The sequence below is a fragment of the Carassius carassius genome, chromosome 14 (genome assembly GCF_963082965.1).
Source record: "Carassius carassius chromosome 14, fCarCar2.1, whole genome shotgun sequence".
NCBI classification, from domain to species: domain Eukaryota; kingdom Metazoa; phylum Chordata; class Actinopteri; order Cypriniformes; family Cyprinidae; genus Carassius; species Carassius carassius.
The window spans coordinates 8,326,802-8,339,002 of NC_081768.1; the positions used below are offsets into that span (position 1 = coordinate 8,326,802).

Sequence of the window (12,201 nt, forward strand, 5' to 3'; positions counted from 1 at the left end):
GCAAGTTCTCTGAAGAGCGTTTTGTGCCACACTTCAGTGAATACTTTAATATCTGCTTGTCACTTTATTGAAGGGACTGGTGGACATAACAGATTTATTATACAGGACCCACTTGACTTTAAAATAACATGCTGATAATGAAAATTTGAACATATATTTGAATATTTCTAGTATTCTTGTACTAGGTAAAAAATAAAGTTTCACTTCCCATAGAGTTTCAAAGATGTGCCTTGAATTGCTGTTTAGTTGAGAGCACTGTACTGTCAAATAGGTTTTCTCCATACTGCACCATACTCCATACACATGCCTGGCAGTTTCTAGTCTGAAGAGGTTAATGCTAGAAGGGAATCAAGGAATACAGCTGCAGCTACTGGGCAAGCACACATCAATATGGTGTAATTTTTGTCATGCTAAACAACAATTACTGTATGTGCATTACTGTAAGGGGTAGGTTTAGGGTTGGGGTAGGTGTAAATGTTAATAAAACACAATCTAATTGAATTTATTGTAATTTATTGTTTGTTTCTGGCTATAGCTGTATCCCTTCTAGCCACAACCGTCTGAAGACCTTGATTAGCTGGTTCAGGTGTGTTTAATTAGGATTAGGGCTAAACACTGCAGGGCAGTGGCCCTCCAGGAACAGGTTTGAACACCCCGTTTGAGACTTTTGAAGTGTTTCGCATCTTGTATAAAACCACAAAACAGGATATGAAGGCACAGTCATATAGAGAGGAAAGTGAATTCACCTACAAATTTGCCTAAACCCACTGACATTTTTCTTTGGCGGTTGCTGAAGAAATTTTAAATCTTTGGCCTTCCTTATTACTAAACTTAACATCAGTTCATAATTTTTTCCACAGAGTGACTGGTTTGGATTGAGAATACTTTGTAGAGAATGTAGAGAATGAAGTTACACAAGTTTCCTTTCTGATGCTTTCTGATTGCTTGAATTCTAACATTACGTCTGTCCCAATAGAGGCTGACTGACCTTTTATAGTGAAGTGTGTGCATTTGTTTTTTGTCAGATCACATGATGCCATTGATTGGTTATCAGATTCCTTCAGTTGGTTGTCATTTTGCTTTTTCTGTAAGTGATCCAGTGTCTTGTGAAATCATCTGAAGTTTTTGGGAAGGGAGGCACCAGAGGAGCATCTGGAACAAAGTGTGCTTGAAAAACAGGCAGAATCTGATAGCCACCTGAAAGCAGGTGTGAGCTCTTGTGTGTGATTGCCTTTTTAGAAAGCTGACTCATTCTTGTATGTATAGGAGTCATCTTTAAAATCAGCTGCAGTTTTTGTGTGTGTTTGTGCAGAGTTGTGTGTGACCACCAATGGTATCTCATGGAGAACTGAAAAGCTGACTGTATTCACAACTTTTTTTTTGCACTAGCCACACTCTTACCCTGCTGCAGGAAAGAAACTTTGACAAAAAACAACTTTGACTGAGCTGAGACACATTTGTTGATGTAGAGAACAGATTTCTTTCTTTGTTCATTGGCTTTTTAACACTCCACCCCTTAGAAACGATCCAGTCGGAGCATAGCAACTGTTTCTAACCAGCAGGACGTCTGTCGAGAGCATTTTTTACTGTGGAATTCTGGGCTCTCGTTCCACTGTTGAGAGAGGATGGGTAGTTTTTGTCATAGTTCGGTTTGTGGAAATGTTATATATGAATCCCAATGATAAAATATGCCAAGCATGACTAATTATAATGAAGTCATTAATTGTTAATAAGATTAAATAATGTTTACCCCTATTTTAATTTGGGATTAATTTGCTGATACTTTGTTCTGAATGTATCACAAACAGCTGGCTAATAGGTTTAGATCATGTGTTTCCCAATGCAGTTTGTGGGCTATTCTTGCAGCCTTTCTTTTGATCTCTTTTACACAAATTCCAATATATTGGCAATACTTGTTTCTGTCTAAAATCTGGTTGTTGTTTTTGTTTTTTAAGAAAATTAAGACATTTACAATTATACATTTAGCATACACTTTTATCCAAAGCTACTTGCAGTGCATTCAGGTCATTTCTTTTTTTACCAGTATGTGTGTTCCCTGGGAATTTAACCCATGACCTTTTGCGCTGCTAACGCAATGCTCTACCACTGACCCACAGGAACTCTAAAGAGATCTGGTAAGTGATGTTACAGTTGGATAAGAATGTCTTGAGAAGTGAAGCTTCTTCATGTAAGTCACTTATCTAAAGAGTTTACCTAAACTGTTCCTCATGCATTTCTTCCCAATCTGACAGCTTTAGTGTACAAAACAATTAAAAAAAATCTTGTCTGATCTCCCTTGAAGACAAACTGCATGTATTATCAGTGTTTGCTGCTAAGTCTTAACAAGTCTTAAATTGTACAAGAAAGTCTTAATTATGATTTCAAGAGGTCTTAAATTTGGGGATGGAAAGACCAGAATTGAGATACGACTGAATGTGATGGTTAAACTTCAAAAGGCTAACGTTATGATTTCATATGAAATGATTAATTTCTATTACTGCTGTGAACTGACCACACAGAATATGAAGAATATAAAAAAAAATTCAAGAGTCAGCTGTCCATGGTAGTCCTTAAGGTATCAACACAATAACACACTCAACAAAATATAATCTAATTATCGTTATTGATTAAATCCCAGAACATTTTGGAGATATCTTTCTTTCTTTTTTTATCAATATTGCACACCCCTAATATATTTAATTGAAATAATAATGTATTGATAATAATGGTTTAAATTAATATATTAATACATACTTTTGACTTTAAAGGCTCAAATGTAAAGTTTATAATTTTAAAAAACTATCTGAACTGTAAATTATGCTTTTTAAAGTAATTTTATGGTATTTTATGGTACTTTATATGGTACTATAGACATTGCTCTACCCCGCTCAGGCCATCCTTAAAAATATTCTTGTTTGCCGTAACCCGACCGACCCTGTCAATTTAGGACAGACTCATTTTTTATTTTATTTTTTTCGGTTTTAGTCCGACCGACTTGCCGATTGTAAATATTTTTTACTCTTCAAACAACTAATACAAAAGCAATAAAATAATATCAATTATATTTAAGTATTGTAAATATATACATTTCCTAGGCCTACATACAAACGAAGGCTATCTTCCTTAATTAAAAAAAACCTTGTGACTTCATCTATGTGTACACTGATGTCACACTGCCTGTGCGTTCGCTTCGTCTCATATTCTCTTTCACTGTCAGAGTCAACGGTTCGCGCTTGGTAATGATGGAGTAAACAAAATGTTCGCGGTCACTGTTCAAAATCATATGGGTTCGGGCACCATAATACGTCTAAAACATTCATTAAAACAGCTCGACTAAAACTGTGCCCACATCTTTTCCCATCCCTTCTCCTCTAGTCTAAAACCGTGTTCGTGTCGACTGTCACTTTATGTTCGAAGATCTATTGCACTAATCGATTGGACCAACCAACACAAGTTTCGAAAACGAAAATAGGAAATTGATTTTAACGACCTTCTCTCGGAGCGCGTCCCAGTTTTTTTTATTTATTTTTTTGGAGCGCGTCCATTTTTTTTTTTTTTTTTGGAACACGCGTCACGCAGCAACTGCAGCTTCGGACAAACACGCATAACTGCAAATAATATTTCTGCACAATGTTTCTCTTTTTACAACAGAAATGTGAATTCAGATATTCAGACAGTCTCATGCATGCAGATACAGTTTCGGGCTAGAATCGCCTAGGGCTGTCAAAATAGCTGAAAAACTAGATTTGATTTTTTTTTAAATAAATATGATCAAAATTCGAATTGTATTCGAATTTAAAATGCATAATTTCAGTTAGGGTGAAGAAAAGCTTTTTGCTTCTCTTCTGAGGCCTCAAGATAGCGCATCGAGCAAAATATTACTGCATGTTTATTCAAAGCATTAGAAATACATGACTGTGAAAAAACAACATAATATTTAAAATAATTTTTATGAACCAATTATTATTATTATTAAGTTGCTTAAACAACTATAAACAAAACAGAGTCATTGTATGCATGCATTGTTAAATAAAAAGGGCGCAAAAACAGTCACAAAGAATACATTTTTTTCATTTAAAAACATGAGATGCAATGGGATGGGGAGCAAAACCCAACATAAAGTCTTGAGACATTTTTAGAAAACTAAGTTAAATACATTCATTTTACATGTCTTTCTAAACATACGGCTCTCTTGTGCGAGACGCGAGTCCAACGGTGTCCCTCTAGAAAATGCGCGAAATATGCGTTCTGTGTGAACGGCTTGGTTTCAGTTTTGATGTAAACAAGATCTTCTCCACATTGATGTTCTTCTCCTTTTTTTTTCGTAGTGGCTTCAACTGGATAGGCTAACATAACCTTATAATGCAATGCCACATACATCGTCATCGCATCTAGTGCGCCACTGATAAAGATCAAGTATACTTCGGCTGTCCGCACACTGTCTGCATTATGTCCTTTTCCTCATACGCGTGCGGGCATTTTTTTGAGACCGCGTGAACGGTGCGCGTACACGAGGTGAAAGATAAGACGGCAGCTACTGCACGTCGAGCTCGTCCGCCTTGAAAGTTGTGTAGACACTGCTGTGTGCGCGGCGAGATGGAATGGAACACGGACTGTGAAGTACCGGGGCTCATAAGGCAGCTTCCTTAATACACACCTAAATTTCGAATGCAACGTTTTAGCATTCGACTGTGGATTTATTTTAAATTTGATGAATATTCGAAATTAGATTTTTTTTTTTTTTTTTTTGCAGCCCTGTTGTTGTTTAAATTTCTAATCGTTAACACAGCCATGTTGAAGCCTACAGTAAATGTTTTGCATTATGGCAGTCCACTCTGCTTATTATTTTTCGAAAATGTTGCACTCCTGTTTGTCATTGTGCACATAACTTCACGCCAATAAATCATCAGAAATATTGGTCTTTACATTCGTCCTGCCTGTTGTCCATGGATTTCCTGTATTTGGTGTTATTTGCCGTATAAAACTTTAGACATGCAAAATCGATTTTACAATCGATTCAATGAACACTTGTCACTCAAATCAAACAGGATTTTTTTCACAAAAGTGACAACCCAAGATAGCAAATTAAACGGTCTCTCATTTGTAGGTTTCATTGATACCTAGTAGTGGATGCAAGTAAAACAGTATAACAGTACCTCATTTTTTTCTTCTCACCTGAAATTCATGCAACAAACATGTTTTTGAAAAAGATTTTAATTTGTTTGTGGTCTATATAGCCTGCATCAAAATGAGGTTTGCAATTATGCGCCCGAAGGCACAGGTTGAAGACCCAGTCAGTGACGTCACGATATGCTAATTTGTTTAAATTCATACCTAAGTCATCGCCATTTTACATACATTTTTTACATTGAAACTTGAAAAAAAAAATATAGACCGACCTACCGACCCTTTTTTTTTAAAAAAATACTGTTACTGCAAACCAAAATATTTTTAAGGATGGCCTCATTTTTTTGTGTTCAGGTCTTAAAAAAAGGTCTTAAAAAAGCTTAAAAATCCTGCAGAAACCCCATAGTGTAAGATACTTTACTGTTCAAAAGTTTGGTGTCTTTTTTTTTTTTTTTTTTTTTTTAAGAAATTAAAGGGATAGTTCACCCAAAAATAAAAATTCTGTCATTAATAACTCTGCAGCAGTCCAGTCCTTTTTGAAGTGAGACGCTTCTGACGCTGTCTGTTGTTCAAGAGTGGCTTGACACAAGGAATGCGACCGCTGAAACCCATGTCTTGCATACGTCTGTGTGTAGTGGTTCTTGAAGCACTGACTCCAGCTGCAGTCCACTCTTTGTGAATGTCCCCCACATTTTTGAATGGGTTTTGTTTAGGGCTGTGCGATTTAATTGAAATCTAAATAAAATCGTGATTTGAGTGTTCGATTTCTAAATCGCTTTATAGCAATAATAATGCGCTCTCGTTGCTGCTTCTGAACTGCATTAACGTAACTTACTGTATACGGACTGCAGACGGAGTACGTGTTAACCTTGGGCAATAAATATATTGGGCAAAACATATAACACCTGAGGCACCGCTACAGAGAGCTTTATGACCAATGCATGGCAAAAAAAAAAAAAACACCTTCCCTGAACACGGGTTTTATTTTATAATAATTTTTTGCCTTATGTCTAGCTTTTGTTTGACATCTTTACTTAGTGATTATTTTGACTTAAGTCTGTTCTAGAGACATGTTACAACTTTTTGATAAAGCTCTCATTGGTTTTCTTTTGGAAATGTTTCAAATTTATACTGAATGAATTTATGACTGTAAAGCATGCCTGTGTGTGTCAAAATCGTGATTAAAATCGAAATCTCAAAATTGATCAAAAAATCGTGATAGGTTTTTTTTGTCCATATCCCACAGCCCTAGTTTTGTTTCACAATCCTCTCCAGGGTGCGGTTATCCCTATTGCTTGTACACTTTTTTTCTACCACATCTTTTCCTTCTCTTCGCCTCTCTATTAATGTGCTTGGACACAGAGCTCTGTTAACAGCCAGCCTCTTTTGCAATGACCTTTTGTGTCTTGCCCTCCTTGTGCAAGGTGTCAATGGTCGTCTTTTGGACAACTGTCAAGTCAGCAATCTTCCCCATGATTGTGTAGCCTACAGAACTAGACTGAGAGACCATTTAAAGCTTTGAAGGTGTTTTGAGTTAATTAGCTGATTAGCGTGTGGCACCAGGGGTCTTCAATATTGAACCTTTTCTCAATATTTTAATTTTCTGAGATTCTGAATTTGGGATTTTCCTTAGTTGTCAGTTATAATCATCAAAATTAAAAGAACTAAACATTTGAAATATATCGATCTGTGTGTAATGAATGAATATAATATACAAGTTTCATATTTTGAATGGAATTAGTGAAATCAACTTTTTAATGATATTCTAATTATAAGACCAGCACCTGTAAATAGAAGCTGAAGCTTTGGCTGAGGTCAGTCACTTGTTCACAGTGTCGTATTTCCTGTGAACAAGTGTTCAAGAGTGAATGGCACATAGTGCACAATGTAGGTGATAGGGAACGATTAAGACAGTAAATTATGCTTTTTGGGTTGAGGCAATTGAGGTCTGGTTTTGCGTTTTGTCAGGTGAACTGCGGCAGGTCCAGAGTCACGATTGCACGGAGTGGATCATATGCATCGGCATATATTAAACCATTTTAAAACCACACAGCCTCCGCATGATTATGATCACTGTTTTGTTTGAATCTAGTGGGTAATCTTTTAGACTGTCACTGTCAAATGCAGCTTTACCGAGCTCAGTGGCTCTAGACATAAGCAGATATTAACAAAATGCTATTGGTTATTTTAAAAAGGGAGCGGGGCTGCTCGATATGTCCCGCCCTGTCTTCCTGTTTCATTTGAAACTGCCACCTCATAGAATAATGCTGCATGTTTTGTTTCAAGGTGCTTCAGGAGACCTTTAACAATACAAAGGCAGATCCCTTTAGCACAGCTGATGATGCTTTGAGTTGTCAAGAATATTTCAATGTTTATCCTTTTGATTCCTCTGTCCTCATTTTCTTTTCTTACATCCTGCCCTCGTATCCTAGGGGGGGTGGGGTGAGCTAAAACGCAAGGAAAGGTAGCGAGGAAAGGAAACGAGGATGCACAAATAAGAAATGAGAAGCACCCAGTATCAGCTTTCCATTGTAACATCGCTAAAGGTAAATAAGAGGGTGACATATAGGTAAGACTAATGATAAGATTCACTTTAAACATGTTTTAAATGTTTAATGATCGATTTGCGGAGTTTGAGAATCCATATCGTATCGACGTCTTTTTTTGTTTTTTTGCCCTTCCCTAGTAATGACTACTGAAAATTCAGCTTTGTCATCACCGTAATAATTACAATTTTAAAGATTTTAAAATATTACTGCAATACTTTTTACTGTATGGTTTAAAAACACTTACTTGTGTACATTTCCAGGAATTAAAAACACACAAATGGTAAATTCCATGTGTTTGTAGGAAATTTCTGCATTATAAGCACAGAACCTGCAAGAATGAGTAAAATTATGTGCAGTACCTGCAATTCTACAGTCGTGGCCAAAAGTTTTGAGAATTACATAAATATTGGAAATTGGAAAAGTTGCTGCTTAAGTTTTTATAATAGCAATTTGCATATACTTCAGAATGTTATGAAGAGTGATCAGATGAATTGCATAGTCCTTCTTTGCCATGAAAATTAACTTAATCCCAAAAAAACCTTTCCACTGCATTTCATTGCTGTCATTAAAGGACCTGCTGAGATCATTTCAGTAATCGTCTTGTTAACTCAGGTGAGAATGTTGACGAGCACAAGACTGGAGATCATTATGTCAGGCTGATTGGGTTAGAATGGCAGACTTGTTAAAAGGAAGGTGATGCTTGAAATCATTGTTCTTCCATTGTTAACCATGGTGACCTGCAAAGAAACGCGTGCAGCCATCATTGCGTTGCATAAAAATGGCTTCACAGGCAAGGATATTGAGGCTACTAAGATTGCACCTAAATCAACAATTTATAAGATCATCAAGAACTTCAAGGAAAGAGGTTCAATTCTTGTAAAGAAGGCTTCAGGGCATCCAAGAAAGTCCAGCAAGCGCCAGGATCGTCTCCTAAAGAGGATTCAGCTGCAGGATCGGAGTGCCACCAGTGCAGAGCTTGCTCAGGAATGGCAGCAGGCAGGTGTGAGCGCATCTGCACGCACAGTGAGGCCAAGACTTTTGGAAGATGGCCTGGTGTCAAGAAGGGCAGCAAAGAAGCCACTTCTCTCCAAAAAAAAAATCAGGGACAGATTGATCTTCTGCAGAAAGTATAGTAATGGACTGGGGCAAAGTCATATTCTCCGATGAAGCCCCTTTCCGATTGTTTGAGGCATCTGGAAAAAGGCTTGTCCGCAGAAGAAAAGGTGAGCACTACCATCAGTCCTGTGTCATGCCAACAGTAAAGCATCCTGACACCATTCATGTGTGGGGTTGCTTCTCATCCAAGGTAGTGGGCTCACTCACAATTCTGCCCAAAAACACAGCCATGAATAAAGAATGGTACCAAAACACCCTCCAACAGCAACTTCTTCCAACAATCCAACAACAGTTTGGTGAAGAACAATGCATTTTCCAGCACGATGGAGCACTGTGCCATAAGGCAAAAGTGATAACTAAGTGGCTTGGGGACCAGAATGTTGAAAAACTCCAAGAAGTGATTATGAAAGAATGGGTTGCTATCAGTCAGGATTTGGCCCAGAAGTTGATTGAGAGCATGCCCAGTCGAATTGCAGAGGTCCTGAAAAAGAAGGGCCAACACTGCAAATACTGACTCTTTGCATAAATGTCATGTAATTGTCGAAAAAAGCCTTTGAAACGTATGAAGTGCTTGTAATTATATTTCAGTACATCACAGGAACAACTGAAACAAAGATCTAAAAGCAGTTTAGCAGCAAACTTTTTGAAAACTAATATTTATGTAATTCTCAAAACTTTTGGCCACGACTGTACATTGAAATTGAATAGCTGTTTAGATATTACTGCCCCAAAACTTTTGAACTGTAATGTATTTTAAAGAATGTCAGTGGGATCCACTGCAAATGATGACAGAATTCTCATTATTAGGTGAACTATTTCTTACAAATATTTGAAAGTAATATTCATTTCCAAATTTGCATTACTGTGTGAATTCAGGATATTTGTAAAGAATGTCAATTTAAAATGGTTGCATGATGATGAATAACATCATGATAAATAATCTTATAGAGTGGTGTATCCTCCTCCAAACTGTAATTAGTTTTGTGCTTGTGGGAATTCTAATCCAAAAGATTGAGGAGCTGGGTGATTGTAACAAAAGGGGACTGGTTTAGTCATGGCTAGCTTGATTTATTACAACTGACACTACTAAATACTAACAGCTTGTTTTCTGAGAAGTGCATCAAGCTCAGAGGAAGCTGCCTGAGTTCAGCTTTCAGCAGACAAACCCTCAGGCCCAGCTACTGTCTTCGACACAAACAGGCTCACATTATCTCACAGACACACACTCTTGGGCATGGCCTGTTTGTCTTGAGCGGAGAGGAAGTGGTCAGAGCTTGTAGGCTTGACTTCATAGCTTGTGCTGATTCTTGTTTGTCACACACACACACACATACAGTTTGATGCTACAGATGTCCTAGGAATGAGGTGTTCAAATGCAAAAGTGTGACTGATTGTTCCTTCCAGTCATTATTTTTCTGACCAAAATTTTTTTTTTTCATTATCGCATCATAGAGTCATGTGAAACAGAGGTGGTTTTGTTTTGTGTGCGACTTTGTAAGTTAAAGGTCTGCAGCAGAATAGAGAAGTGGCTACAGCCGGTTAACATCCATTATTGGGTTGAGGTTATACAGTGTATCGAAAGGCTGTTTTTGGAAACTACACTTACCTCTGTCTTCATATTTCAAAGCAGTCTTTACAATTTAATGATCTTACTCAAAAATCTAGTTATTCATATTTCACTTTGTTGTATATTTAAGAGAAGAAACATTTCACCATCATATTTGTATTTTCTTTTTTTTATCTATAAATAAGTATGCTATCATCATGAGTGATGAGATTTTCTGCTGTCGTGAACCGTTCGAGAGATTCTGAGAGCATCAGGATGAACGATTCATATGTTCAGGAAACAGCACCACCTGCAGGAAACAATGCAGTATATAGTGTATCACAGCTATCAAGTCGTAAACAGATCATGTGCTTGGACAAAAATGCCAGGTCTTTGAGTCACACAATTAATAAAAGCTGTTTAAAACATAAAGGTTTGTGAGTCACTCCTGTAACGAAGCAGGTTGTGAAGTTTGAGGTGTGTGAATTTGGCTGATAGCATCTTTATTCTTTCATATGTCTTTTTTCATATTCTTTCACATGACCTGAGTGTTGTCATGATGTGTGTTGGTATTAACACGGATTCAGAAGGAAACTAATTATCCGTGCCGAGAGACGAGGGGAAACCCATCACACTTACAGGCTTTATTTAGCATTGGAGATCAAAGAGTGAAGGAGTTCCAGCTTTGGAAGTCTTTTTTCGTGTGTGGTAACTAAATCACAAAAACTGCTCAGGAGAAGTTAATGAAAACAGACAAGTTCTCCCTCATTTCATGATCATAATAATCACTCTCAGCACTCAACATTCCTGCTGTCCATACCTGATTTGAGCACCCGGTTTTTCTTTTCACGGTTTAATTTATACTGCTCTCATATATTGATTCCTCTCTCTTAGGTGATGATTTCTCAATCATCCAACAAGAGATTTTTATGGTGAAGGAATGCACCCATCACAACATTGTGGCTTACTTTGGCAGCTACCTCTGGTAACAAATACATTTTATTGAGATTATAAAACATAAGATTTCAGATATTCACAAGATTAAAGATTTATTTAAATAACCCACATTTAAACTTAAAGATCTCTCTGTTTCATTCTAGCCGTGAGAAGTTGTGGATTTGTATGGAATACTGCGGTGGAGGATCCTTACAAGACATTTATCATGGTAAATTGGTTGTGTGAAGAAAATATGCACCCTCCATTTTTTTAATCCTGTCACTGCTAAATACATGTGTGTTTGTGTACATGTGCAGTTACAGGTCCGCTCTCTGAAATTCAGATCGCATATGTGTGCAGAGAGACGTTACAGGTCAGATTGTTCACATCCTTCACATGGTCTTATGCTGTTAAGAATTTTTGTATTAGAAAATTAACCCTTTAAACAACTTGAATCAATTTGAGTGTGTGTGTGTCTGTGTTTTAGGGGCTCGCTTATCTGCACTCCAAAGGCAAAATGCACAGAGACATCAAGGTAACACGGCTTCATAATCAGTATATGCTTTTATTATATTGGCGTTATGCCTATCTTCCTCATGCCAGTTAATAACTGTCAACTTATTGTGCAATAGGGAGCGAATATTCTGCTCACCGACAATGGAGATGTCAAATTAGGTGAGAGGTGTCACGCTATGATTTCAGGGTGTGTTTTTATGCTACTGAATTTGAATGTTAAAAAAAGATTCCTGTTTTGCAGCGGACTTTGGAGTGGCTGCTAAAATAACGGCCACCATGGCAAAAAGGAAATCCTTCATTGGGACGCCCTACTGGTAAGACCTGTTCTGTGATAATGAAGCAGCTTCATTTAAATATGCTTGGAATACTTATTCTTTTCAGCACAAATCAAACATCAAACCTTGATCAGAC

The 12,201-nt window shown here is 37.2% G+C and overlaps 1 protein-coding gene across 2 annotated transcripts in view; it reads left to right on the plus strand.

Annotated features, from left to right (window-relative positions):
- The window catches only part of map4k5 (mitogen-activated protein kinase kinase kinase kinase 5), a 29,681-nt gene that overhangs the window by 4,824 nt on the left and 12,656 nt on the right, over positions 1-12,201 (plus strand). For both annotated transcript variants that reach the window (XM_059565887.1, XM_059565888.1), the window contains exons 4-9: positions 11,233-11,323; positions 11,439-11,503; positions 11,592-11,647; positions 11,762-11,809; positions 11,907-11,949; positions 12,032-12,104. In XM_059565887.1, the coding sequence (XP_059421870.1) occupies positions 11,233-11,323; positions 11,439-11,503; positions 11,592-11,647; positions 11,762-11,809; positions 11,907-11,949; positions 12,032-12,104 (376 nt within the window). The remainder of the gene's footprint in view (positions 1-11,232; positions 11,324-11,438; positions 11,504-11,591; positions 11,648-11,761; positions 11,810-11,906; positions 11,950-12,031; positions 12,105-12,201) is intronic.